This window comes from Hippoglossus hippoglossus, chromosome 23, assembly GCF_009819705.1.
Source record: "Hippoglossus hippoglossus isolate fHipHip1 chromosome 23, fHipHip1.pri, whole genome shotgun sequence".
Classification (NCBI taxonomy): Eukaryota; Metazoa; Chordata; class Actinopteri; order Pleuronectiformes; family Pleuronectidae; genus Hippoglossus; species Hippoglossus hippoglossus.
The window spans coordinates 86,227-112,732 of record NC_047173.1 but is presented as its reverse complement, the minus strand read 5'-3'; the positions used below and the strand labels follow the sequence as shown (position 1 = coordinate 112,732).

The 26,506-nt window shown below is 39.7% G+C and overlaps 1 protein-coding gene and 1 long non-coding RNA gene across 5 annotated transcripts in view; both read left to right on the top strand.

Annotated features, from left to right (window-relative positions):
* Positions 1 to 18,467, top strand: part of ipo8 (importin 8) — a 98,554-nt gene extending 80,087 nt beyond the window's left edge. For 2 of the 4 annotated variants that reach the window (XM_034578698.1, XM_034578695.1), the window contains 4 exons: positions 2,386 to 2,591; positions 8,625 to 8,840; positions 16,676 to 16,805; positions 17,240 to 18,467. In XM_034578698.1, the coding sequence (XP_034434589.1) occupies positions 2,386 to 2,591; positions 8,625 to 8,840; positions 16,676 to 16,805; position 17,240 (553 nt within the window). In that variant the 3' untranslated portion in view covers positions 17,241 to 18,467. The remainder of the gene's footprint in view (positions 1 to 2,385; positions 2,592 to 8,624; positions 8,841 to 16,675; positions 16,806 to 17,239) is intronic. The other 2 variants (XM_034578697.1, XM_034578696.1) reach the window with 1 other exon arrangement.
* Positions 18,468 to 19,896: 1,429 nt separating this feature from the next.
* On the top strand, positions 19,897 to 20,605 carry LOC117757499. Its single transcript, XR_004613132.1, has 2 exons — positions 19,897 to 20,012; positions 20,191 to 20,605. It is a non-coding gene; the product is annotated as an uncharacterized LOC117757499 (long non-coding RNA).
* Positions 20,606 to 26,506: the final 5,901 nt, after the last annotated feature.

Below are 26,506 nucleotides of genomic sequence, written 5' to 3'. Positions count from 1 at the left end.
ATGTGTGAAAGGCAACATTTGCAGAAAGTTCAGGACCAATTCAGACATCCTCTGGAGGTCATGTCTGAAAACAGCAATAGTGGACAACTCTGCTAACAATGCTGGATTAGTCATTAATCTTTGTGTGTACTTTTGCACCTATTCTTACTTACTGTACTATTAAGTCAGACAATATTCAGTTTTCAGAGATCAGGGAAAGAAGCAAAGGGGGGAAATTAAATGGAAAACTCGTCATTAAAAACAGACAAGGACCTCTGGGATCCATACAAGTAGATACTGTTCTTTTAGATACTGTAGATACAGTTCTTTTGTGTGGCTTATATACAAGTTTGAATGATTTACTTCACAGATATTTTTTTTTTTTATACATTGCAAGTTGGCTATTTCAGAGGTGTGTTGAGCAATCGACACAATCTTCAGACCCAAGTTCACAACTCTTCTTGAACTTCAGTTCAGTATAAGGCATTGCAGCAACAAATTGTAATTTTTCTTTGTAGTCAAATAGCTAAAGAGAGAGTCATTATATGAATGTTGTTGCCATGACAGACATGCAATGCCTGTGAATGTCTGTCAGTCCGATATGGTGAAATAAAAATAAACAAATTATGCAAATGATCTGGTGGCCCAGATATTATTGCTGGCGGGCCTCAGGCTGCCAGTAGCCGACCACTGTTGTTGGTCATCTGAGGACGTGGAAGAAGAGATGTTCAACTTGGTCCGCAGACTGCTAAGGCCCCTTTCTCATTAACTGCAATTTGCTGTTTGCCTGTTTATTCAAATTTGAATGATATTGAATGTATCATGTGTCCAAATCGCACCAAAGTGGACACTGCACATCTTTGGGCCCGTAATAATACACATGATAAGTGTGAAGCTGATAAGATGAATGGTTCTTAAGATATGTGTTCCACATACAAACTGAAAGACAGAGATTTGTGGAATTGCGAAATAGAAGAAGATGTCTGTGTGCATTCTCTCTACAAGTAAGATGAACATATTAATATCATGGTCTGCTGTGTCTGTGTGAAGTACAGAGCTGGAGTCAGGATAAGGTTAGCCTAGCTTAACACTACTTTTAGAATGGGAAACAGCTAGCCTGTAATGCAGCCAATAGCACCTCTACACAAACTTACAAACACTTATTGTCTCAACTATGTCTAAATATAAGTGTACCAACACAACCTATGGGTTAAGTGCTATAGAACAATTTTTCCGCAAACAAAAACGGTGAAGTTGTCTTGTTTGGCACCATAGCACCTATTACCAAAACCTGTGCTCACTGACCATATTTGCCAACAAATACTATAGCTGGAGATGTTGCTCTGATGGTAAATGATAAAGATAGTTCAGAATGTGAGATATGCATCTTACGCAAATTAGTGAGCTTTAAAATTGTTGTCCCGTACGTCTTATTCTAAAACAGAAAGCAAATAAGAACATTTCCTTAAATATAAGGTCTGGGCGGGTCATCCTCTAACCAGAAGGTTGGCAGTTTGATCCCAGTCTTCTGGCAAGACACTGAACCCAAATTGCCCTTTCTCATAGAGAAAGTGCTGCACATAAATGCACTGAATGAATGTGTGTGTGAATGGTAAAAACTGAAAAACGCTTAGAGTGGTCGTCTACTACTTCTTTTTTGTTCGGTTTATTGGTGGGTGGCAACCAACATCATCATGCATCTAGACTAGATAACATTTACCATTTCTTCTTCTTCTTCTATGTTCAGTTTAATGGCGGGTGGCAACCAACGTTAAGGTGCATTATCGCCATCTACTATATCCTCTTCCTCTTTTCTCTGTTCTTCTTCCAAGGGTCCATGGTTCCCTCTACTTCTTCTTCTTTGTTCGGTTTATTGGCGGGTGGCAACCAACGTCAAGGTGCATTACCACCATCTACTGTGTTCTTCTTCTTCTTTGCTATCTCATCCAACGTCGAGGTCTTCCCTCTACTGAAGGGTTATTTACCATTTAAAATAGTCACTTAATAAAGGTCTGATGTTTTCCTCATACAAAAGAGAGGCTTGTTTGATCTACTTTACAAAGACATTCATTTATTTAATGCAACTAAGTATCACACATGAAATCCTTCATCTATTATTGTCTCTATTATTTTATCTGAAGCGGTCCATGAATCAACAGTGGCGTTTGAAAATAGTAATCTTTTGTCAGCTTTGTTTTATTATTTTGGTTAATTCCATGTGAAATCCTAACATGTGTTAGGAAGTTTTCATTTGGCTTCTTAGCGCCTCTAGATACCTTGAAACTAGATTGTCAATGTTCTGTGGATTCTTTAAAAAATCTTTGAGAACTTTTAGGAATACTGATACTGTCACTTACCCTCAACCCCATTCTCTCTCTGCCTTCCTTTCCCTTATACACACCTCAGGCTTCATGACCGGAAGATATGTATCATCGGCCTGAGTGTGCTGATGGAGCTGCCCAGCCGACCAGCAGTGCTTGATGGTGTTGCTGCCCAGATCATCCCCTCCATCCTGCTCCTTTTCCTGGGTCTCAAGCACCTTCACACCTCTCGCCTCATCAACAAACCAGATGTGCTGGCCCACACAGGGCCCCAAGATGAAGACCAGAATGGTGAGAAAAGAGGATTGGCTTGGGTATAATATTGAAATTCGATTTTCTGATTTGATCAGTGGATCGGACCCTCAACTTCTCAGATCTTGATTCAGTTCCAATCGCAAATTATCTTCAGCATATCTACTTTCCTAACCCGAAAGTCTCTACTTCACTTCAAGTCAAGTGTAAAAGAATTGGATTTCCAAAACCTTGTCTACTGCTCATATAGCAGCCTGATATATTAACTTAGTTCTACGGTGATGGCTAAGGGTTCCTCCTGTGGCTTGTTTTTTAAGGTTAATTAATTTCACTGCATTAAATGGTTCAGAATGTATATGGCTACCGTACTCTACTTCTCTCACCTCACATTTTCTATCATCTTATATCTGTATTGTCAATATCCACATTAGCACATACTTCTTTCCAGTGACATCTATCCATCCATCCATTCATCCATCCTTAATAGAACAGCTTAAATTATCTGCCAGTCAAAGCTGAACGTGCTGTGATTTGAAATATGCTTTCAGTTATGAGTGAGGAATGTAAAATGACAATGTTGAGGAGCAAATTCTAAGCAGTATAACAGGTTTACCCAATTGCCATACCTTTCTAATATTAAAGTTGCATTTTCACCAGTAATATGTCTATTTCAAAACCTGGGGGAAGGTACTCAACTGGATGGCAAAGAGTTAAACTCCAACAAGACAAACTCGGGAATTCATGCACAATTTTAAACAATTTTTAAAAACTCTGTTTTGATGTTACCATTATTATGTCCATTGTTCCCATTTCTACCTCTGCCAAGGAGATTATGTTTCACCCTTTTCTGTTTGTTTGTGTTTGTTTGTTTGTTTGTCAGCAGGATTATGCTTTTTTGGTGAAAAGATTAGGCATGGGCCAGGAAAGAACTCATTACACTTGACAAATTTGTTATTACTTCCTTTAACATTGCGAGATAAGTTGTTTTTGGAATTTTTTACAGATTTCACAGGGAATAATGCATGGATTTAAGCGGGGAGAAATCTGGCATATTAAATCAACAATTTGTATATTTTTTCTATTTTACTTTCAATGTCTACATATTCGTAAAGATGTTTATGGTTAAACTGCAAAATGACAAGTCAGAATTAAATCTCTTTGTCAGTTTATTTATTCTCCGTAGAGGAAATTCACAAATGACACAGCAGCACAAGAAATTAGCAGCACAAGGGGGAAAATATGAATGAAAATAGAAACACTATACACATAAAAGTAGAAATAATGTCATATATACACAAGACTGTTTTTTCAATAATGTGCGATATAGAGATAGGACTCAAAGTTGTGTTCTTGTGCAATTTGTCCATTCGTTGTAATATATAGACAAAATGTGCAGAAGTTCTTTCCGGAAATATAGATGTCCGTGTTTGACTGTAGGTGATGTGGCGTTGTGCAGTCTAATGGCTGATGGCCCAAAGGAGCCCCCCCAAGTGCTTTTAGTCATGTGTCACTGGATTAGTCTGGCTAAATGTGCTCCTGAGCCCCCTCAGTTCAGCAGAGAGGGGATGAGAGGGGTTGTCCATGATGGATTTTCAGTCACACAGTCCCATTCCATTCCCACCATGGAGCTGGCCTTCCTCACCAGCAAGTTTGTTGGTGCCACAGCTTCTAATGCCACCTCCCCAGCACACCAGAGCAAAGAAGATGACACTGGCCACTACAGACTGGTAAAATATCTGTAGCAGCCTAGTGCACACATTGAAAGACATGAGCCTCCTCAGAAAGAATATCCTGCTCTTTCCCGTCCTTTAGAGGGCCTCAGTGTTGTCTGACCCATCCAGTTTGTTATTAAGATGCGCCCCCACCCCTATTCACCATCTCCACCCCTCGTCCATTAATCACAACATGGATGGGGGATCTCCTTCTACGTTGGAAGTCCACTTCCATCTCCAGTTTTCCTGATGTTGAGCTGCAGGTGATTTCTTCCACACCTTCCTACAAATCTCCCATCTAGGTCTCTGTGCCCCTCCTACTTGTCATGCAGCTGACGATGGAGGAGTTGTCTGAGACCTTTTGTAGGTGGCATGTTCCTGGTTTGTAGCAGAACTCTGAGGTGTAAAGGGTGAATAGAAATGGTGACAGGACAGTTCCTTGGGGTGTGCCTGTGTTGCTTACTTCACGTCTGACAAGTAGTCCTACAGCCTGACATACTGCGGCCTGTCAGTGATCCATGTCACAAGGTCTCAGTCCACCTGCATCACAGAGAGCCTCTGGGCCAGCCTGTGTTGCTGAACAGTGTCAAATGCACTGGAGAAGTCAAAGAACATAATCCTCAAGGTGCTTTGTGGCTTCTCCAGGTGTGTGTATGCTCTATGAGGCCAGTAAGATGATGGCATCATCGACCCCAATGTCAGCCAAAGTCACTTGGAGCTCTGGGACAGCCCTTCTTGGGTACAGGGACAATGCAGGATGTCTGCCAGATCTTGGGCACCTTTTCCAGCCTTAGCAAGAGGTTGAAGAGATGTGTCAACACACCTGCCAGCTACTCTGCGCACACCTTGACCACCTGCGGGTTAATGTTGTTCAGTCCTCTGGCCTTGTTGATCCTGGTTCTGGTGAGTTGTTGTCTCACCTGGCTGGTCCTAATTTTTGGGGTAGTTTGGGGTGTGGTGGGGGACAGACTGGGGGTGGTGTGAGGAGTTGGAAGGGGGGAGCTGAGAGGAGGGTGGTCGGGGTTGAGGAAGGTATGAGAGAAAGGGAAGGTTAGAGAAGGGAGGTAGGGGTTGATGGTGATGGGCCGTTGATGGGTTGTTCACCAGTGGCTCTGGAGTCAAGGTGTCTGCTGCGGGGAGCTGTGGAGTTGCTGTCACAGGGAGGGGGGTAGCTGAGGTGAGAATGGGGACATGAGAGGAGGTGGAGGGAAGATTGTCCCGTGTCGGTGAGTCAAACCTGTTAAAAAACAGGAATAAATCAGGAATAAATGCCATTTTTATATATATATATATATATATTTGCCAATATGTCTTTCGGAATTTGTTTTGCTCCTTTTATATCATTATTGGAATTGGCCCCCATAACCAGTGGCGGACTGAAACAATAATTCAGGCCGGGAATTTGACTCCATCCCAGGCTACTGCCCCCCTGTTCACTTAACCCACCAGACCACTAATCCTGTAGTAGGCTTAACCTATTTGTTAATGTAACGGGTACCAGATTAGTTATGAATTTGGCCTTTATGTTCCTCTGGGAGGAAATTTCTCCAGATTACAAAATACCCCAAAAATGTGACTGACCAACAAGTAATCTTCCTGAATACTGAGTTTTCAAGGTATACTGTAGCTATTGGTGAACCCTCAAAAACTGATTAGGAATTCACCAATCATAATATCATAGCACATACAGCTCAAATATTTAAATGTTTATATTTATTTTCAACACACAGAGAGAGAGAGTTAACATAAGCTACAACAATTTAAATAGGTAAACATTTTTAGATTACAACTTTCACTCACTGAAAAAAGCAACCCATATTTTCCAGTTTAGCCTGCTATTCAAATTCACCCAATTTGAATAGCACCCAAATTTCTTTATGCTTAAGACAACAGACAATAACATTGATATTGTAGTTTAGGGTACGGTAAGACCTATCCTACAGCACAGTCCATAAAACTGAAAATCTGAATTCCTGGTCAAATTTGGGACTAGAAAAATATTGTATCTCCATATCTAAATGATTGTGTTAGCTTGTCATATTCTAAGATTTTGCTTTTTTGCTTTTTTAAAACTTCAAACGTTATGTTTTAAATAATTTTTGGATCCCCATTAAATTTATTTAATGATAGCTAGGTAGCCATACTGAGTATGTCGTGAGTGTTTTATTAAGTGTTTATGACTGACCTGCTGCTCCCTTACTGGCGAATGCGTCTGTAATTTTACTGTATTTTGCTGCTTCTGCAGCCAAGGCTTTTCTTTTTTTCCTCCTCTCTGTCTCTGCTCCACCTTTCCTTATCTGCTGCTGACTGCGGTCCATTTTGACTGACGTCACTTTCAGAACTCAGCTCACGCTGAGATCTCCACTGGGCTCAGTGCAGGGGCACGCAGGGCTTTCCACTACGCGGTGCGGCAGAGGTTCATGCTGCACTGCTGCGTTCTGAACACTGTGATTGGGCCTGAGTTCAGCGTTCATCACAGCTTTGCTCGGCGGTTTTTCATGGCGCAAGTCAGCAGGTCAGAACAAGCGCCAGGCAACCGGGAAATATCTCGGTGCTCCCGATGGCCAGTCCGCGCTTGCCCATAACCTATATCACTCAGGCTCTACTAGCAAGAGTGCTTTAATGAGGAATTGTAATACAATGGGGTGGTCATCATTTGGTTGCTCCACCTTAGTTAGCTTAGCTAAGTAGCTCTAAAAGCTACCAAGATGGTGGCAAAAGAAGTATCTGCAAGTGACATTGTAATTGTGGTAAATTCCTCTGACATTTGTCAAAATTAGAAAGCAGTTTCAGTGACAAGAATGAAAATGACTAGTTTGATGACAATTAGTTATCAAGCTAGCTCCCTAGCTTAGCCGTAAGCTACTGAGATATCGAAAATTCTGAAAGAGAGTCTAGTATTTTAACATACACTCACCGGCCACTTTATTAGGTACACCTTGCTAGTACCTGGTTGGACCCCCTTTTGCCTTCAGAACTGCCTTAATTCTTCGTAGCATAGATTCAACAAGGCGTGGTGTTTAAACGATGCTCAATTGGTACTAAGGGGCCCAAAGTGTGGCAAGAAAATATCCCCCACACCATTACACCACCACCACCAGCCTGAACCGTTGATACAAGGCAGGATGGATCCATGCATCCATGCATTAATGTTGTTTATGACCCTACCATCTGAAGTTCGCAGCTGAAATCGAGACTCATCAGACCAGGCAATGTTTTTCCAATCTTCTATTGTCCAATTTTGGTGAGCCTGTGCGAATTGTAGTTTCCTGTTCTTAGCTGACAGGAGTGGCACCCGGTGTGGTCTTCTGCTGCTGTAGCCCATCTGCTTCAAGGTTCGACGTGTTGTGCGTCCAGAGATGGTATTCTGCATACCCTGGTTGTAACGAGTGGTTATTTGAGTTACTGTTGACTTTCTATCATCTCGAACCACTCTGCCCATTCTCCTCTGACATCAACAAGGCATTTTCGTCCACACAACTGCTGCTCACTGGATATTTTCTCTTTTTCGGACCATTCTCTGTAAACCCTAGAGATGGTTGTGCGTGAAAATCCCAGTAGATCAGCAGTTTTTGAAATACTCAGACCAGCCCGTCTGGCACAAACAACCATGCCACATTCGAAGTCACTTAAATCCCCTTTCTTCCCCATTCTGATGCTCGGTTTGAACTTCAGCAAGTCGTCTTCACCACGTCTAGATGCCTAAATGCATTGAGTTGCTGCCATGTGATTGGCTGATTAGCTATTTGTGTTAACAAGCAATTGAACAGGTGTGCCTAATAAAGTGGCCGGTGAGTGTATATTTATAGGAAAGCGGTGAGTCAGTAAATCACAGGATTAGAAACTTATAGCCTGTAAAATGACAAATGGAAGAGGATACAGAAAACAAATATATTTTTTTTTAATATATAAAAAGCAAAACAAAATAGCCTGCACACAGTCAAACTTTTTATTTCTTTAGTATTATCCCTGAGCCAAACTTAATAATTTATCTTTTCTTTACGCTTTTTCTATGTCCCTCGCTTTTCTTTCTCTAATCTTGTTTCATTTTGATTAATTATTGTCTTTATTATCATCATTCTTTTTTTTCTCTCCTAAATTCCTTAATCAGATGTATAATATTTATGTTATTTATGTTAGTTGCTGTTTTTTTATTTGTTATCAATTTGGGATGTTGAGTCTGTGGGTGTGGTGGGATCTGATCGGATGTGGGGATATACAGTGGTCATTGTAAAATGTTATGATATCTCCTCTTTCTTTTTTTTCTCTCCTTTGGAGAAGTAACTAATTACTACTGTAATTGAATTTCATTGTTGACGTTAAATTCTTTAATCTAAATGGGTATGTTTTGTGTTGGCAGAGGAGATTCCCAGTGATGAAGATGAGGTGAATGAGAACTGGAATGCCATGCAGCAGCAGTCCGGCACAGTGACAGGCCATGGCAGTGAGGATGATGATGAAGATGAATACTGGGATGAGGACTGCTTTGAGGGTACGCCCCTAGAAGAATACAGCACACCACTCGACTACGACAATGGAGAGGACGAGTATCAGTTCTTTACCTCCGCACTGCTTGGTAAGTAATCATTCAAGCCATAAAAGTAGTAAAAGTGTTAATTGAACTTCCAGTTATGGCGACCTGCTAGGAAGACGCATTCACTAGGTGCTCCGCCACTTTCTGTTCTAAATCCTATTAGAGCAATCATTCATCAACAAATTGCTGTGTTATCTTTACGTTAACGAGTTAGGATGTCGACCGCAGCTGGAAAATCTGCTAAAAGCCATACAAAAACGCTGCAATCAAAACTACCGAACTTCAGATCATCCAAGCTAAACTCTGAAGCTAGCAAGGATGATGCCAACACTAGCTTAGCTCAAGCAATGCCGACTGATGAAAGCAGGAGGGAGCTAGATTGGAAAAAGTTCTGTCTGCCACAGCCAATAAGCGAATGTTTCGAACGTGTGGCACAAGCTGAAATAAGAATTTCAACCACCGAGGACAACATGAGCTCGATGCAGAACTCTTGAAGCTAAAAACAAGAGTCTGGAAGATAAAGTTTATAAAGTAGCACACCAACACTAAAGAGGGTTAAATGCAGTCTTTTATTAAATGCAAAGAATTGTATTCTCTATAATGGGCTGTAAGCCCGTAAACAATTCTTTAAAAGTTAGCTCCTGTTTCGTACTTTGCAGCGGAGCTATGCTCTCATTCGTCTGTACTCTGGGTCTGCAGTTCACCGGAGTTCATTCCATCTTAATTTTGAATGAAGAGGTCTCACTCCCTATATTTTAAATAGTTTAAAAATTTAATTTAATTTATATTACTTTTTTCAACACTACATAGATTTCCGGTATGTTAGTCTAACCAGGGCTTAACGTACATTTCGTTAAGGTGGCTTATACAAAAGTTTGCAATCAAAACTTATATTTCTTCAAGAAACACACTTATTGGCAAGGGATGATATTAAAATACAGAGGAGATGGAGCATCTTTTTTCAGCATCTTTTTCAACACATGTCAGGGGTGTTATGATTCTAATTCATAGGTCATTACCGTTTCAGGTTACAAATCTAATTAAGGTTAAGACTGGTAGATACTTGATTGTACAAGGTACCCTTCTAACAGAAAAAATTAATTTAGTTAATATTTATGCTCCTAATAATGATGATCCAAGATTTTTCAAGGACTTGAATTGCATATTGGAACCAACAAAGGACCAGTCATCAGGCATAGATAAATCACATATTAAGAGCAGGGAAGTAATACTTAACTTTATGAATGAGCTAAACCTAAAAGATATATGGAGGGAATTAAAACCATGTGCTGTAGAATATTCATGCTACTTTAGTAGTCATCAATCCCACCCCTGTATAGATTACTTTTTAATATCAGCAAATTTGGTCTCAAAATTAAGGACTGCAACTACAATGGTATCCTTATTTCAGACCACGCACCAGTCTCAATGCTCTATGCAGATTCAAGGTTGACAAGAGACCCATCTAAATGGCGATTTCAACAAAAATGATTGCTGGATCCAGATTTTCTCACCTACCTTGGCGAACAGATCGATTTTTATTTTGAGACAAATACCTCTGAAACATCAGCATGTGTTAGATGGGAAGCTTTCAAAGCATTTATTAGAGGCCAGATTATTAATTTTAAAACCTCGAAATCTAGAAAATCACAAGTGAAAATTGCAATTTTAGAATCAAAAATAAAAGCCCTGGATAATGAAGCTTCACCAGACACAGTTCTCTTATAGTTAGATGCTGAGAAAGCCTTTGATAGGGTCGAATGGCCCTATCTTTTTGAAGTTCTTAAATGCTTTAGATGTGGGGAATACTTTTGTAAGTGGATTAAACTGTTATTTAAGGAACCCTGTGCTGAAGTACTCACGAATAATACAATATCAAAACCAATTAAGATCCATAGAGGATGCCGTCAAGGGTGCCCTTTATTGCCACTGCTGTTTATAATGGCCATTGAGCCTCTTGCCATAGCCGTACGATCTCATAAAGAGATAGCTGGTGTAACAATATAGGTCGAACTGATCATTATATTGCATTATATGCTGATGACGTTATTTTTTTCATTAAGCGGGAGAAATCCATACCAGCTGTGTTAAGAGTATTTCAAAATGTTGGTGATTTTTCAGGCTACAAAGTAAATGACTCCAAATCCTCTATAATGCTACTAAACTCCAAAGAGAGAGGTAATCCGTCCGCACAAGTTTCTCAGTTTAATGTTGGTAATCAAGTTACATATTTGGGTGTCTTCATTGTACCAAATATAGACGATGTGATCAAATCTAATTATGATTTTACCATGGAATCAATTACTAGTTTGATTAATAGATGCACATCCATGCTAACCTCTTTAATTTGAAAGATAAATATCTTGAAAATGAACATACTCCCCAAATTACTCTATTTCTTCCAGAACATCCCATTGCCTCCTCCCTCAGATCTATTCTCTAAGTGAAAAAAAGTTGTTCATAAATTGTCTGTGGAATAACAGACGACCCAGACTAAAGCTGTCTCTGCTGTACTTACCCTATGATAGAGGGGGGCTCCAGTGTCCTAATCCGGTACTGTACTATTGGGCAGCTCAACTAAGAACTATTATGTTTTACTTTACGAATGATAATTCTCCTGTCTGGAGAGATAGGGAATCTCAATCCCTAGAACTATCCTTTCCTGAATATATGTACTCAACCAGTCTAAAGAAACTCATAAGTATGTTATAAGTATGTAAATTATAATTTCATACCCGGTACAGCCGATAGTGGATTTAGGACTTGGTTGGATAAGGGGCTGCAGAAAATGCAGAATTTAAATAATGTTAAACTGATGTCATTTGAGGAGTTGTAAGTAAATACAACATTCCATGGACACACTTTTCAAATTTTTTGCAAGTCCGAAGTTTTATTGAAGCCACCCAAAAACAATCACTAGCTGTTCCTCCCTTTTCACCATTAGAGAAAACAGTTCTGAAAGACAGTACTGGGAAAAACATAATATCTAGTTTTTATGATTTACTCATATCTGGGTCCCCCAAATCTTCTGAAGCTAAACTCAGAGCTTGGAGAGAGGACTTACAGGACATTATTTCATTTGACGATTGGGAAAATGCAAAGCAGCTTAAACTCAAATAGAAAACACACATCTTAGGCTTTTACTATATAATTGGTAGAAAAACTAAATAAATTTAATAGCAATATTCCAGATTTATGCTTTAAATGTGGACAATCCAAGGGAACCTTTTTTTATTATGTCTGGGAATGTGATAAAATACAAAAGGTTCTGGGCAGAGGTAAAAGATATAATAGTTATTTTGTCGATACAATTAACAATGGAGCTCAAGCTTTTCATCTTAGGTTGCTATTCAAAAGAACATAAATAAAGGAAGGAAAAGCAAAAAATTTGGGATTTATGTTTGCTACAGGCAAAACAGATGATAGGTATCCTTGTAATTTGGTCAAATTAAAAGACACTGATAAGTAGTATCTATATAAAAAGCATTATAATTTAATTTGTATTTTCTTTTAAATTGTATATGTATGAGTGTATGTATAAATATGTGTATATATGTGTAACAAGGTGGGGGAGGGGTGTGCGTATTAAATTAATTTAGGGGGAAATGTTATTTTGTAAAAAGGGAGAACAATTATTCTTTTTAAAATCGGGTGGAGAGCAGCACAGTGCAATCAGGTAGCCTTACAATGGGAATACATTTCAAAAAAAATTATGACAATATTATAAAAACAATACTTAAAAACTGATAATCAATTTTTAGAACTAAAATAGTGGCGCTAACAACAAGTCTAAAAGAGGAAATATATAGAAGCTGTACTAAAATAACGCTGGAAAACGCATATCACGTGACTACTCGTGTACACTGTGCATGCGCTAACGTTGTAAACAGGAAGGCATACATGCGCTGCTGTACACAGAAATTACTCGAATAATACCTTGTCTCCTATGGATTTAAGCAGTTGTAGAATTGTCAAATACAGAATTTAACTGCACAAGAGCTGTTAACAAAGATACAGTGTCAGCAACACTTGGAATGGATCATCCATGTCGCCTTCTCCACTAGTAGCTGAGGCAAATGCTGGTTGTTTTCTTCTGAAAGGGGGGCATGTGATAGGAGCCTGACGAATCAGCAAAGGCTACATCTTGACCTAAAGACCCAATCACCAAGCAGCTGTGAATCTCCATTTCACACACATTCTCTAAAAGACAAGACAAATGAGAGTAAATACTGAATACTGCTTTTGAACACTACTGAATACTTACTCATGCTAATAAAGCAAGTTGATTTTAGTGAGTGAGTGAGTGAGCTGCATTTACACTATGTAATAATGTTCTCATTCATCAAAGTGATACTTAATATGTGTTATGAATTTGGAAAACTCCCACTTTATTGGAAAGCACTGTTTTACTGGGAGGCTGGTATGGGCTGGAAATGCATAGCAAAGGAGAAGACAGTGCACATAGCAGAAATGAGAAGATATCTAAGTCTTTAGATTTTAGAGCTGACATTTTAAACTGCCCACCATGGAAAAAAGTGAACAAGGATGGATATTCTTTCCTTTCTTGTCTTAACTTAGGCATAAAACTGTAAACATGAACAATGGTGAACAAAGTTGGATGTTGAAGACTCTTTCTGTAATTTTGGTCGCACGTGTCTTGCACGTGGTATCATTTTGTCCTCTGCTTGCCAAGGATGCTCGTTCTCTGCTGTGCAACAGTGGAAGTCTGTTTCTGCCACTTGCACATGTTTTGAGTGCGTGAACTCTAGCGTTTACACGGAAAAAGGAAGTATATGTATTTAGACAGAAACTAAACAATCTGAAAACAATTTCTATAAAATGCTCACAGGTGCCTACGGTCTACCAGGTGCATTGTACGAGTATCTATTTACATTATCTAATTAAATTATGTTTATATAGAATTTTTTTCCCTCAAGATGTTGGAGGGGGCGGTGCCCCAGCACCCCGTATTAACAAGCTGCCACTTTTAAACAGAGCTTTGACTCCCTGTCAGCCTTGCTACAGTGCTGAAGAGGAACCTGGGATTGTTCATATTGTCTTCAATCTATGTTGAATAATAGGAGATCTTGGCACTTGGGAGGGATTTCGTGTAACTTATCATGCTATCTTTCCAGGCTAGGCAAAAATCATCTTGATTGGTGGAACACCACTTCTTTTTCAAATTCCGTGATGTCTGTTTTAAAGCATTTGTTTGTAAATTATACCATGGAGCTAACCTCTGATTTACTACCTTCTTTTTCAAAGGGGCGACAGTGTCAAGGGTTGTTCGCAATGAGGCAGTTGTACTATGAAGAAAGTCATCAACTAGCGGAGTGAAGTTTTGATTACTTTCCTGTATTTTACTGACACGTAGCTGTAAATATCAGAGGAATACTTTCCCTAAATTTGTTTACAGTATTATATGATAAACACTGGCTATAATAGAATTTTTGTCTAAAACAGGTGGAGTTAATAATTGTAAATTTAATGAAAAAATGGTCAGACAGAAGGAGGTTTTGGAGAAACATAAAATGTTCAAGTGCAATGCCATATGTCAGAATAAGGGTGAAACAGTGAATGGTTTTATTAACATGTTGAATAAAACCAATTGAGCCTATTAATGAATAAAATGCAGAACCAAGGCTGTCATTAGCAACACAAACATGAATGTTGATCACCTACCATAATTATTTTATCTGTGCTGAGAACTACCTCAGGTAAAATGTCTAATTTAGCAAAAAATTCTGAGGAAGCGGTAGGTGGACAATATGTAATAACTAGATCAACTAGTTTTTGTGATTTCAAGCTTGGATTTTGGAGGCAAAGGATAGGGCTTTCAAATGAGCTAAACTACCTTTAGGTTGATGGTTGATAGATAAATCTGATTTAAAGATGGCTGCGACCCCTCTACCTTAACCTGTGCTTCGGGGAATATAATAGTATGGGTGGGGGGTGGGGGTGGGGACCAGGTAGCCCACATTGTTTTCTGGACACCACCACGACAGCCAGCGGTGAAATGATGACTTGTGGCTGTACATGTCATCACTTTTGTGACCTCTGACTGATTCAGTCCTATGTCGCTACTACAGCTATATCAGTTGACGAATCCTCACTTCCATCCTGGCAAATAAACTACATTTATTACAAGTACCGGTATAAATATTGCTGGAACCTAGCCTCAGTGGGTAAGATAGTCAATACACAAACACCAGAGATGCTGGAAGTAAGAACTCTCTGCAGCACGTCAACTTTCTTTTATGTTTACACAAGTATTAAGTACAAAAAACCTTGGTTCTGATCAGATTTCTATAATTTGTTATTCATATAGGGGGCAGTTTGTCTCATGAAACAGGTTGAGTTTGCCGCACGAATCTGGGATCCATCAATATGTTAGTACCCAAATTTGTTCGTACCCTGTGAACAAATTTAGAACTTCCTTAGACCATGCGTACACACAAATGATGAAGGCCAGAAGGTCCTGGAAAATTTAAACACCCTCTTTTGACTAAATGCATAGTATATTAAAACTCCATTTATTTAAATAAAAATAGTAGATAGACAGAAAAAACTTAATTTACTAATTCATTTACCCAATGTATTAAAAAACTATGAAATTTACGTCCTTTCATCCTCATCATCTCTCTAAAAACCTGCTGACTTCATATTTATGTTTCTGGATAAACGGGGCGTCGCTTCTTCTGAAACAATGAAGTTAAAACACTGCGTTAAGTCGTAATCTGTGGGAGGAACTCTTTTGTCTGCAGGAGTGTGTGTGTGTGTTCGTCTCTGTCCCTCTTCACACGCAAACTGATAATCACATGTATTCAGTTATTCATCGATGATGTCGGATCATGACTCCGGGTCGTTCCGGTCCCTTTAACCCTGATGTCCTGACTGTGTGCGTCACGTTACGTCTCGTGTTGTGTAGCAGGTTTAAACATGTGTCTCATAAACTCTAGAGAGAATCAAACAAACACAAAGTAAATGTCAGTCCTGTACGTGTCCTAATAACTTGTGATCAGTGTTTATTGTTAAAGTGTAAAGTGAGCGCAGGTCAGAGGGGGAGTGATGAGGGAACAGACTCCGACAGAGACTCAGACACAGGACGACTGGACCTTTGATGAGTGTCTGATCCTGAAGCAGTGGTACTATAATTATTCAGATGGAGTCCACGTCGTGATGCATCTTAGAGAAATGTCCACAGCTCTAGTGCTTAGCAGTGTACAGCATTCAGCGCCTCAGTAATTGCAGCCCAAGCTTCATTCTTTTTAAACATCGTCACTCCGGAAGACACGCTACAGAAAAGTGTGTGTTTTGTGTCTTCCACCTCCGACGCCTTCAATTTCTGCTGTTGTGAGATTCTTGTGTTTTTTACCTTTTGGGACCATCTCTTATAACTTCAACTGTTCAGCACACCGCTCTCTTCGTGACAAACAGACGTCCTTACATGGAGAAATAGAGGAGTGGCAGTATGCTAATTGCAGAGAGCGGCTACGCACCTGTCAATTTAGAATGATTCTGATTCACAAACATACGCATGATGGTTAGAACAAAATCGGCTGGTGTGCATGTGTCATGAATCCAGCGGCGATTTTGCGCACACACTTATTTTCTGCGGAGAGTAAGAACATTTCTGCGCACATGTTAGTAAATGAGGCCCAATGAGCTTCATACTCTAACCAGAAGGTCGGTGGTCCAATCCCAGTCTTCCCCATTCCGAATGCCTAAGTGGGCAAGATACTTTGTCACCACAAATTGCCCCTTCTCACTTTTTCTTTAGATTGTGGTTTATTTATTGTCAGCTGTCAAATCTTTAAGATTTTTTGCACCAAAACACTTAACATTATAAACTTTATCTTTGTCCCTGTATGTATTAGGGGTGCAGAACAGTGATGCAGCCTGGTACCAGAGTCTGACTGGTCCACTCAGTGATGACCAGAAGAAACAGCTGCAGGAGATATACAGCATCTCACAGCAGCGTAGGAGCACTGCCACAAAGGGCCAATGGTGAGTGGAAATACACAAGAAGGAGGAGGAAAGGATTTAGTTTGGAACAGAGGGAAAGGGATCTGACAGATATTTCTTAACTAGAACCCTGGCCTGACGGGTTGAGAGTAAAATATGTATTTTTCCAAAGCTATTCCTTCAGTTTTTTCAGACACATTTTAATGTTTTCAGTTGGTAAGACGGGTAAGATGTCTATATAAATTACCTTACAGTAAACACAACGATTTAAAAAGATTTGATTTGGATGTTTTTTATCCACAGGTCGTGAGCACTTTGTCAGATCATGCAGAGCTATTTCTGACAACTCACTTTGTTTCCTCCCATCTTTTGTCCCTTTTGGAGTTCTGTATTAGACATTTAGAATGACTACCAGTAACAGAGTGAGTAGAGAAGTATTACAAAATATACTGTATTGTATCTTGATGTGTTTTCAGAGTGCTGATGAGACAGATGAACTGCAGAATCAGTGAAGGGGGCCGAAGAAAGAGAGCAGCTGGTCTGACCTAACTTGAATTTGATTTCAGTCTTTTCTGAATGATATCAGTCCAGATAAGATCATACCTTAATGGATCCCACCAAAACCAGGTTCCAGATTGCAATCAGAATTGGATGAATACCAGGGGTTGGATTGGCATTATAGCAGTTTGAGTCCTAGTGCACTGTATAGAACCACATCCACTACTGGAATATTTCAATGACTAGAACAGGACTGCTATCCTGCGTGTGTGTGTGCGTGTGTGCACGCAGATTTCAGTGAAAGATTTGCATTATAATTATAAATGTCTTTGACCAGCATTTATGTTCTTGTACAGTGCAGTCCTTTGATCCAAGTAATTTGTGTGTGCGTGTGTGGGTCCGAGAAACTGTAAAAAATAAAACCTCAACATGTGCATTTGTATGTACTGTAAGCACTTGTTTCAATCTCTCTGTATCTGAAAACTTTTTATCATCTCATGAGGTGAGGGCCTATCCAGAAAAAAAAGAGCCTGATTTCTGTCGGGGGGGGCCTTGTGTACAGATTGCAGACAATTGAGAAGAATGAGGTCCAAGACTTGTGGCCACCAACTATGACCACAGACAAATTAAATGTAAAATGGGAGGGATGTCTAGGAAGAAGCAGTTTTTCTTTTCGACCCTGGTTTTTGTTTTGTAACACTTTTCAGAGCTAATTTAAGAAACAAAAGAATAATGTATCATTTCCTGTGTTATTCTTGTTATTCCATCCTTCTTTTCCTACCTTAATTAAATATCTTTGATGTTTCCCCAAGAAGCATTGTGTCTAAATACAGTCTCACAAAGCCACTAATATGGCTGTTCAAATAAGTCTTGTTTGATAAAAAATAAACACAAAGAACAGCTGAGCCTGATGTCATTGTTATTAGTCTTGCAGGGAAACATAAAAACTACAACTATTCACTATTTGTCATGAACATTTTTATAGACAAAGAATATATTAAGTATTTTTAGCAACAATGTTATTATTGCTAGCTGTAGATTGCTACATTTCAGAGACTCAAGCTGTTTGTTTACTGGGTTGCAATTGCAGCTGATATATTGCAGAGCAAATGTCTGTTTTTGCTGGTCTGATATTGAACCACTTTTGTTAATGTACAGCTCTTTAAAAATCTGAAACATAATAAATTTGTTTTTTGTCCATCTCTCAGTTCAAGCAGTGGTCAATAATAATTGGCTGGACCATAAACTTTATCTAAAAATTTACGACGTTCCTCCACTTCCGCCCAGTATAAAGAAATAAAGCCACAATATCACATATATACGATGGCCGCCATCTTGCACATCTGGAGCTACACAATAGCAGTCGGGATGAAGCCGCGGTATCAGGTCTTACGCCCCTAAAAATGGGGAGAAATAATCGCAAGAGTGATGTGATGGTGTTTCCTTTTCTCTACACAATATTTCAACGAATGATAGTTTTCACATACAATCAAGCAGAACATATCTTAAGCTGTACACTTTAACAAAACTCACTTAAAGTGCATAGAACACCTTCAGTTAACAGTGCAAAATATCAAACACAAGACGGCGGCTGCACTTGGTGTGGCTACACATCATTACATTTCCTAGCAGGGATTTGCTCACACACACATACTTTGTTACTTAACACTAACTCACTCAAAATGTTACCAAATTATTACTGACATTACAGATAACAAACATACCTCAAAAGGGAAGAAATTATTACAAGAATGATGTGATAGTGTTTCCTCAATGGTAACTTTTACTCCAATACAATACAGCAAGTTTACCTAGCTACGTGAGTGGACACTGAAGCTATCAATCCCAGATCACCCAATTAAGACCTCAGTCTAAATAACCAGTTAACTCTTTTCATACTTAAATTTATCACCAAAGAATAATTTAAACAATGTAAAATAGACATTTTAATCTTTTTAACCTCAGATTTTCCAGCATTACAGACCATGAATATATATATATATACACATATATATACAGTTGCAATCAGAATTATTCAACCCCCTCACCTCAAAAGACATAGTGATGTGGATGAAAGATAATGACAATAAATGACAAAAACCTCATTAAACAACAAAAAATATTTATTGATACATATTTGACTTATTTTGACAACAGAAGTTGACTTAACTTTGAAGTTCAAATGAAAAATGTGCATGTGCAGTATTATTCAACCCCCAGCTTCAGTACTTTGTGGCGCATCGTTTAGCTTTTATAACTTCTAACAAAAGTTTTCGGTAAGTGCTGACTACCTTCTTACACCTCTCGATCGGAATCTTTGCCCTTTCTCCACGTGCAAAAGCCTCTAGCTCAGTGATGTTTGATGGCTTCTGTGCTGCAACTGCCTTCTTTAAATCCCACCAAAGATTTCAATCGGATTTAAATCTGGTGACTGAGAAGGCCACTTCCAGGATCTTTTTCTCAACCAAGCTTTGGTTGATTTGGAGGTGTGCTTGGGATCATTGTCTTGCTGGAAAGTCCAATGATCACCAAGGTTTAATTTGTCAACAGAAGGCATCACATTCCTCTTTAAAATGGCCTGGTATTTCTGGGAATCCATGATGCCAGGTACACGATCAAGATTGCCAGGTCCTGCCACAGAAAAACAGCCCCACATCATCATTGACCCACCTCCATGCTTGACCGTGGGGATGGTATTCTTCTGGTCATAAGTCTGGCCTTTCGCACGCCAGACATGCCGCTGGTCCATATGTCCAAACAGTTCCTGTTTGGTTTCATCAGTCCATAGAACTGTCACCCAAAACTCTGTAGTCTTATCCAAATTCCTCCTGGCATATACTAGTAGACTTTTGATGTTCCTTGTGGTCAAGAGTGGAGTGCGTCTTGGAGTCCGGCCATGAAGTCTGTTTATTCAGTGCACGTCTTATAGAAGCACTTGTACCAGCCTTCATCAGGTCATCCTGTAGGTGTCTTGCAGTCACACGGGGGTTTCTCTTAGTTGTTCTGACTAAGTTGCTAAGGGCCCTTGATGAAATGTTGGGCTTTCTTCCATGGCCAGACAGGTTTGCAGCTGTTCCATACGTTTTAAACTTCCTTATAATGCTCCCAATGGTGTCTCTTGGAATATTACATTTTTTGGAAATCTTCTTATACCCAAGGCCCTTCAGGTGTGAGGAAATAATCTCCTCTCTCAGCTTTTGTGGAAGCTCCTTTGTCTTTCCCATGATTGCAACTCACCCTGAATACCTTCATGGGTGGGGATTATATATGCATCACAGCTGAAGCAAATGAAGGATCATTATAGAGTTCCCAAAGGCTTAATTATGTTTCAACTCCACTTTAGGCCATAAAAACTGTCAGACAGCTTTAAAAACAACAATATTATATAAGGGTTGAATAATTGTGACATGGCTATCTTAACAAAACATACTGTTACACACAAATACTACATCATGCATTTTCTTTGTTGATTTTATGTATCACTCAACTCATAAAGAAGTCATCCGAAGCAGAATCTTGCTCTTTGTAAAAACTTTAATTGATAAATCCTTAAAATCTTTGGGGGGGTTGAATATTTCTGATTGCAACTGTATATATATAAACTTAACAGTGTATTATCTTTAAGCTTGTCAAACGTATCGACATCGATACATGGTCTTAACCAATGACAAGTCACTCCCTGCAGAAAATTTAAACTTGGAAAACTATATATATGGTCTATGGGCTGCACCCACAAAGGACAATGCCGCTTGGGTCAAAGGTCAACAAATAAGAACATTAAGCATGCCCCCAAACCATGTAGAGCCATCACCATGTATCATACGCAAACAGATACAGTACTTTGGAGGTGCCTTAAGGCCTGATGACATTTTGGCTAATCTATGTTAACAGCTATTTGCAAATGAATGCAGATAAATTGAAAAGCTGACAGTCAATGCCTTTCAGCCAATGTGTGCCATAAAATCTTGTCCCTCACCTTCAAATTCAGCATATTCACATGCAGAATCTGTTTATTGAGATGAACTGACATGCAACCGCTAATGCAGGGTATTCAATCCAGAGGTCCAGAGAGAGAAAATTTCATCAATTAAAGGTCCAAAATGCTTAACTAGCGTTATGATTCAGTGTAATGTATAGACCTATTGAAATATTAGATGTAGACAATGTCTGTGTCTAGGCAACCGTAGTCAACTGCCAAATCAAAGGAAGAATAATTTAATAATATTTTTACAATATTTGTTGTCAGTCAACAGGAGGATTTATTAAGTAATCTCGTAAAAAAGATGTCGGATTTCTCTTTTTGAGTTAGCTCTCCAAGGCTAGCAAGCTAGCAGTGTTGTATAAAGTTCTTGAAAGCCATACTTGAGTAAAAGTACAGATATCTTACCTGAAAGTGACTCCGGTAAAAGTTAAAGTCACCTATAAGAAAATGACTTGAGTCAAAGTCTTAAAGTAGCTCATATTAAATTTACTTAAGTATCAAAAGTATCTGGTGTTGAAATGTACTTAAGTATCAAAAGTAAAAGTACAAGTACCAAAATTAAAAATGCAAAGTGCTTTTTATAGTAGGCCTATACAGACACAAAACAACCCAAAATTGTTCTCTTCAGGCTTTATTTCAGCTGACTGAAAAATTATAACAAAAATATACATATTCTGTATAATTTTACAAATTGTTAAGCCCAGATGCTGAGGTTCAAATAGCAATGGACTAGTGCATCTGAACTTCTAGGGACAACAAATAACCAACACAACAGCATAAACAAGTGCCTCTTGTGTCTGCCTAAGAACACTAATAGACCACAGTATAACCTCTAAAGAATTCTGTAAATATCACTAAACATGGACCTTTCACTTTCTAATCAGTAGCAGGAATGATACACAATGCCCCTTATGATAACTCAGCAAAAGGAAACAGGTTCTAGGCACACAAAATATGATAGTTTTCCTCTTTTGTTAACAACCTGGACAGTGCTAGTACAGAGAAGAAAAAATCAGTTTTGCTGCAGGCCAAATTTCAGACAGAATAATAAAGACTGAACTGAACCGAGCTCCTGCATGAGCATCTGGATAAGTCTAAAGGGAATAAATGGATGGGGAATGTGCTCGTGTTGATTAAGTCCCTGCCCTTTGTACACACATCGCTACTACCCATTGGATGGCTTAGTGAGGTCCTCGGATCGGCCCTGCCAGAGTTGGTCACGGCCCTGGCGGAGTGCCGAGAAGACGATCAAACTTTCAAACTATCTAGAGGAAGTAAAACTCTTAACAAAGTTTCTGAAGGTGGGATCATTACCGGTACAGCCTGCTCGACCCCGGTCGACCAAGGCAGCCCGACCAACCTCCGGACGCTTAGGGTCTCGCGCTGCCTCCCCGACGGCAAACACGCCGCCGGGCCTGTGCATCTCCCGAGGCAGGGGGCACGCGAGTGAGCGAGAGAGAGGTGAGCCGTGCGTAAAGGCGCGCGTTGCGCCAACCTCCGCTGCTCAAGTAACAAGCCAGTTTTGACAATATAAGAAGTAGAAAGTAAAGAAATTTGCATTCAAATGTATTGAGTAAAAGTAAAAAGTCGTCAGGAAAATAAATACTCAAGTAAAGTACAGATATGTGAAAAATCTACTTAAGTACAGTAACGAAGTATTTGTACTTCGTTACTTCCCACCTCTGCAAGCTAGTCTATTAGCGATGGCTGCTCTCTTTTGCTCTTTGTGTCAGATGTTTGGTTTTTACTCTGCCTCCTTTTAAAGGTTCACAGTATAGCCTAGGGTTTACATTGCAAAAAACTGAATGCCCTTCCCAAGCGTACAGAGAACTCCCTGCATCAAAATGTCGATGGCCACATTCTCTCAAGTGATGAGGTATCTTTAGACTGATATATTTAGAATGTTAGTCTGTAAACTGCCCAGCTAGCAAAGTTCTATCGGCCCACATGTGGCCTAAATCATGCGTGGTGAAATGCATAGTCTCGTCCAGCCGAGTCGGCCGAGTGCAGACTGATATTTCTGGCATAAGTCCGGCTGGCACATGCACACACAGACATCGAAGGGGGCTTGGGCCCCTGCCCTTTTTCTTCCTCGATAGAAAGTGCCCATTTAAAAAAAAAAAAATGAATATTATATTCCTGTTTGTGCACTGCCTCCCTGTTAAACAAATATATTGATTGAATAAAAAATTGAAATATCAGGTCGGGAGATTAGACGTCGAATTTCAATGCCCGCTCTACCCACCTTCCCTCCACATCTCCTGCACAGTGGTGAGCACACAGTCATCGGCAGTCACGTAAGACAGGCAGGCAGCACCTCCCACCTCTCAGCTCCTGTCCCAGTTGGGGTGGTTTTTCTTCGCTTGTGTGGAGGTGAGTGGTGATGAACAAAGGACTAAGCTACCAGTGCCTCAGTTTACAGATAATTAGCCAAAAGACCAAAACAAATATAGCTAACTTGTGTCTTGCTAATGTACACACATGAGCTACTAACTAATGTAATGAGTTAGGGCATAAGGGCTAATGTACTGTACTTAAGGGGAGACACTACAGGTGAATACAGTAAAATTTGTATCTAATGTCATCACAATCGCCACCTTGATATGCAAATTTGGCATTAATTAATTAAAATGCGCAAATTTCTATACATTAGCCATGGCACTGCAGGTGAATAGGATAAAAAACCGCCAAGGTTGAAATTGGTCAGATTTGCCAGTCACCGAACTAAAGAGGACATAATAAAGACGGCCTGGCAAAAGCAGGGTTTTGTTTTCCAGGAGAAAAGACTAAACTTAGACTGTGATTTTGCCCCAGACATTCTCAAAAAATGCAAAGAATATGCAGAGGCAAACAGGGTTCTGAGGGAGAAAAAGATACAATTTCAGACACCTTTTCCTGCCAAACAGTGTATTTTATCAGGATGAGACCCGTATCTACCTCTCAGCAGAGGAGGCAACTAAAGATATGGTAACAAGAGATTTACCTCTAAATTTGTTCATGTCACGGCTCAGGCCGTTCCTCTAGTGTTTACCCTTTTCTTTCTGCTCCCCCCCTATTCACCCTCTCCCCTGTGTGTGTGTGTGTGTGTGTGTGAGTGAGTGTGTGTGTGAGTGCGGCAGTCCTGGCACATGGCGCAAGTCCCACACCTGGTCGCAATCACCTCATCAGCTGCCCTACAAGAACCCAGGTCTTCTCTCCACTCATCGCCAGAGGGTTCCGTCACTTCAGTGGTACACACTCTCGGCGATCTAAGGACAACTTCTAGTGGAAATTATTTTGTGGGCTTCTAGTGAATCCTCCTAATGCTTGTTTCTCTTTTTGCCTCAGGATCGCCAGAGCCACAAGCCTGCCTTATTTTCAGCTCACTGGATCACAGGCTCAGTCTCAGCCGGCACCCAGCTTGTTACCTGCCGGCCTCGGCGCTTCATTAAAGAGATTCTTTGTTCACTCACAAACCCATTCCTAACCCTGGGCGGAGAGGATCAAGGGCATAGCTTGGGGCTCATCTCCCCGGAGGAAAGAGTCTGATAAAGTCGGGCCACGTTCAGGATACAAGGAGAAGCTGGATGTTTTGAGGAGACTCTAAACGACTTTGCCCGACCAGCAGAAGTAGAATCATGCTTTTCTGTGTGCATTACCCGGGCTAGCTCTTGACTATGAAAGATGTTGGGACTGAATTTCCCGATGGTGAGTTCAAGTGTTTGTGTACTATGTTCTTTGAAACAATCAAACTTCTTTCACATGTAAGAGCGTATGAGCTGTCTGCTATCTCTCCTTCAATTCGGACTCCTAGCTAAGCGTTTTAGAAACTGTTTTTAACATGTGAAAATTAGGCTGTAGCTGTCATGTTTTGCCGTTCATATCTTCCCATGGAGGGCTCTGTAGTGGCAGAGGAATGTTATCCCTCAGAGCCATCGTGACATCACAGCCCATGTAGGGTCATAAATAGGACCCTAGTTCATAGACTACTTTTTATGTTTTTCTTCTCAATATTATGTTCCGAGTTCTGAATCCGTTTGGTTTTCTTTATGTGTCTGTTTGGCGGGATGGGAAGGGTCAGCTTAGAGACAGGGCAGAAGGCATCAACAAAAAAAAATGACATCAGGTCTAATTAAGGTGGTATCACACGATGTGAATGTCATTCTCAACCCCATTTAGAGGAGTAAAGTCTTGAGCAAAATGAAAAGAGAGAAGGATTGGGGATGTTTTTCTCCAGGAGACTCACCTCTCAGAACCAGCCCATGTGAAACCTAAAACAACGTTTTCTCAGCCTCATATAAATCTGGACCTAGAAGAGGGCTAACAATTATGATAGCAGGAAGGTACTATTTAGAAGTTGTACAGTTTGAAACCAAAGATAGGGAGGGGAGATACATTATGGTGGAGGGGATAGAAGACACATTTCTGAATGTCTATGTGCCACCTGTAGCAAATTGGTCCAAAGTTGGATTCTTCACAGGGGGTCAACTCGCAAAGCAACTCTATAGAAAAATAAACCATATAATCCAAAACTCAGGTATAATTGATGTGTGGAGAGAATTTCACCCCTCATTAAAAGACGTTCCTTTTTTCTGCTCCGCATTCTACTTATTTTCAAATGTATTATTTCGTGATGTTCCACAAGGATGTACATGTGGTTAAGTCATGCAATATAGATGTAACAATAGTATTGTTATATGGTGTTTTTTTCCACACGGACCGTTTAGAGCAGCGGTCACCAGCCTTTTCGAGCCCAAGATCACTTTTTAATTCCAAACTTAAGCCGAGATCTACCATTACATTTCATTTAGATGACACTTTTATCCAAAGCAACTTACAATAAGTGCATTCAACCATGAGGGTACAAACCCATAACAAGAATCAAGAAAGAACAATTTCTTCAAGAAAGCCAAACTACAAAGTGCTATAAGTAAGTGACATTTAGGAGCCAGGACAGCAAACAGTCGTGATTTTGTTTATATCTTCCAAAAAACCCACTTAGGAGGGTCATACTTATTATTTTTTGCAATTTCTGTTAAAGGCTGAATGTACAAGAAATAAATATACACAAAGAAGGGCAGTTGTGCAAATTTTCAACGCAATATTGTGCATTGAATTTTTATTCAATGCACAATATTCAAATTAATATCAATTAATATTTACAATGCAAAATATGTAGCTTCTCAGTTCCACAACATGTTCTGCAGAGGAGCTGCTACTGCAGCACAATGTTTTTACAGAAGTCCCTTGTACTCAAATAAATACCAGTACTACACAGTATGAA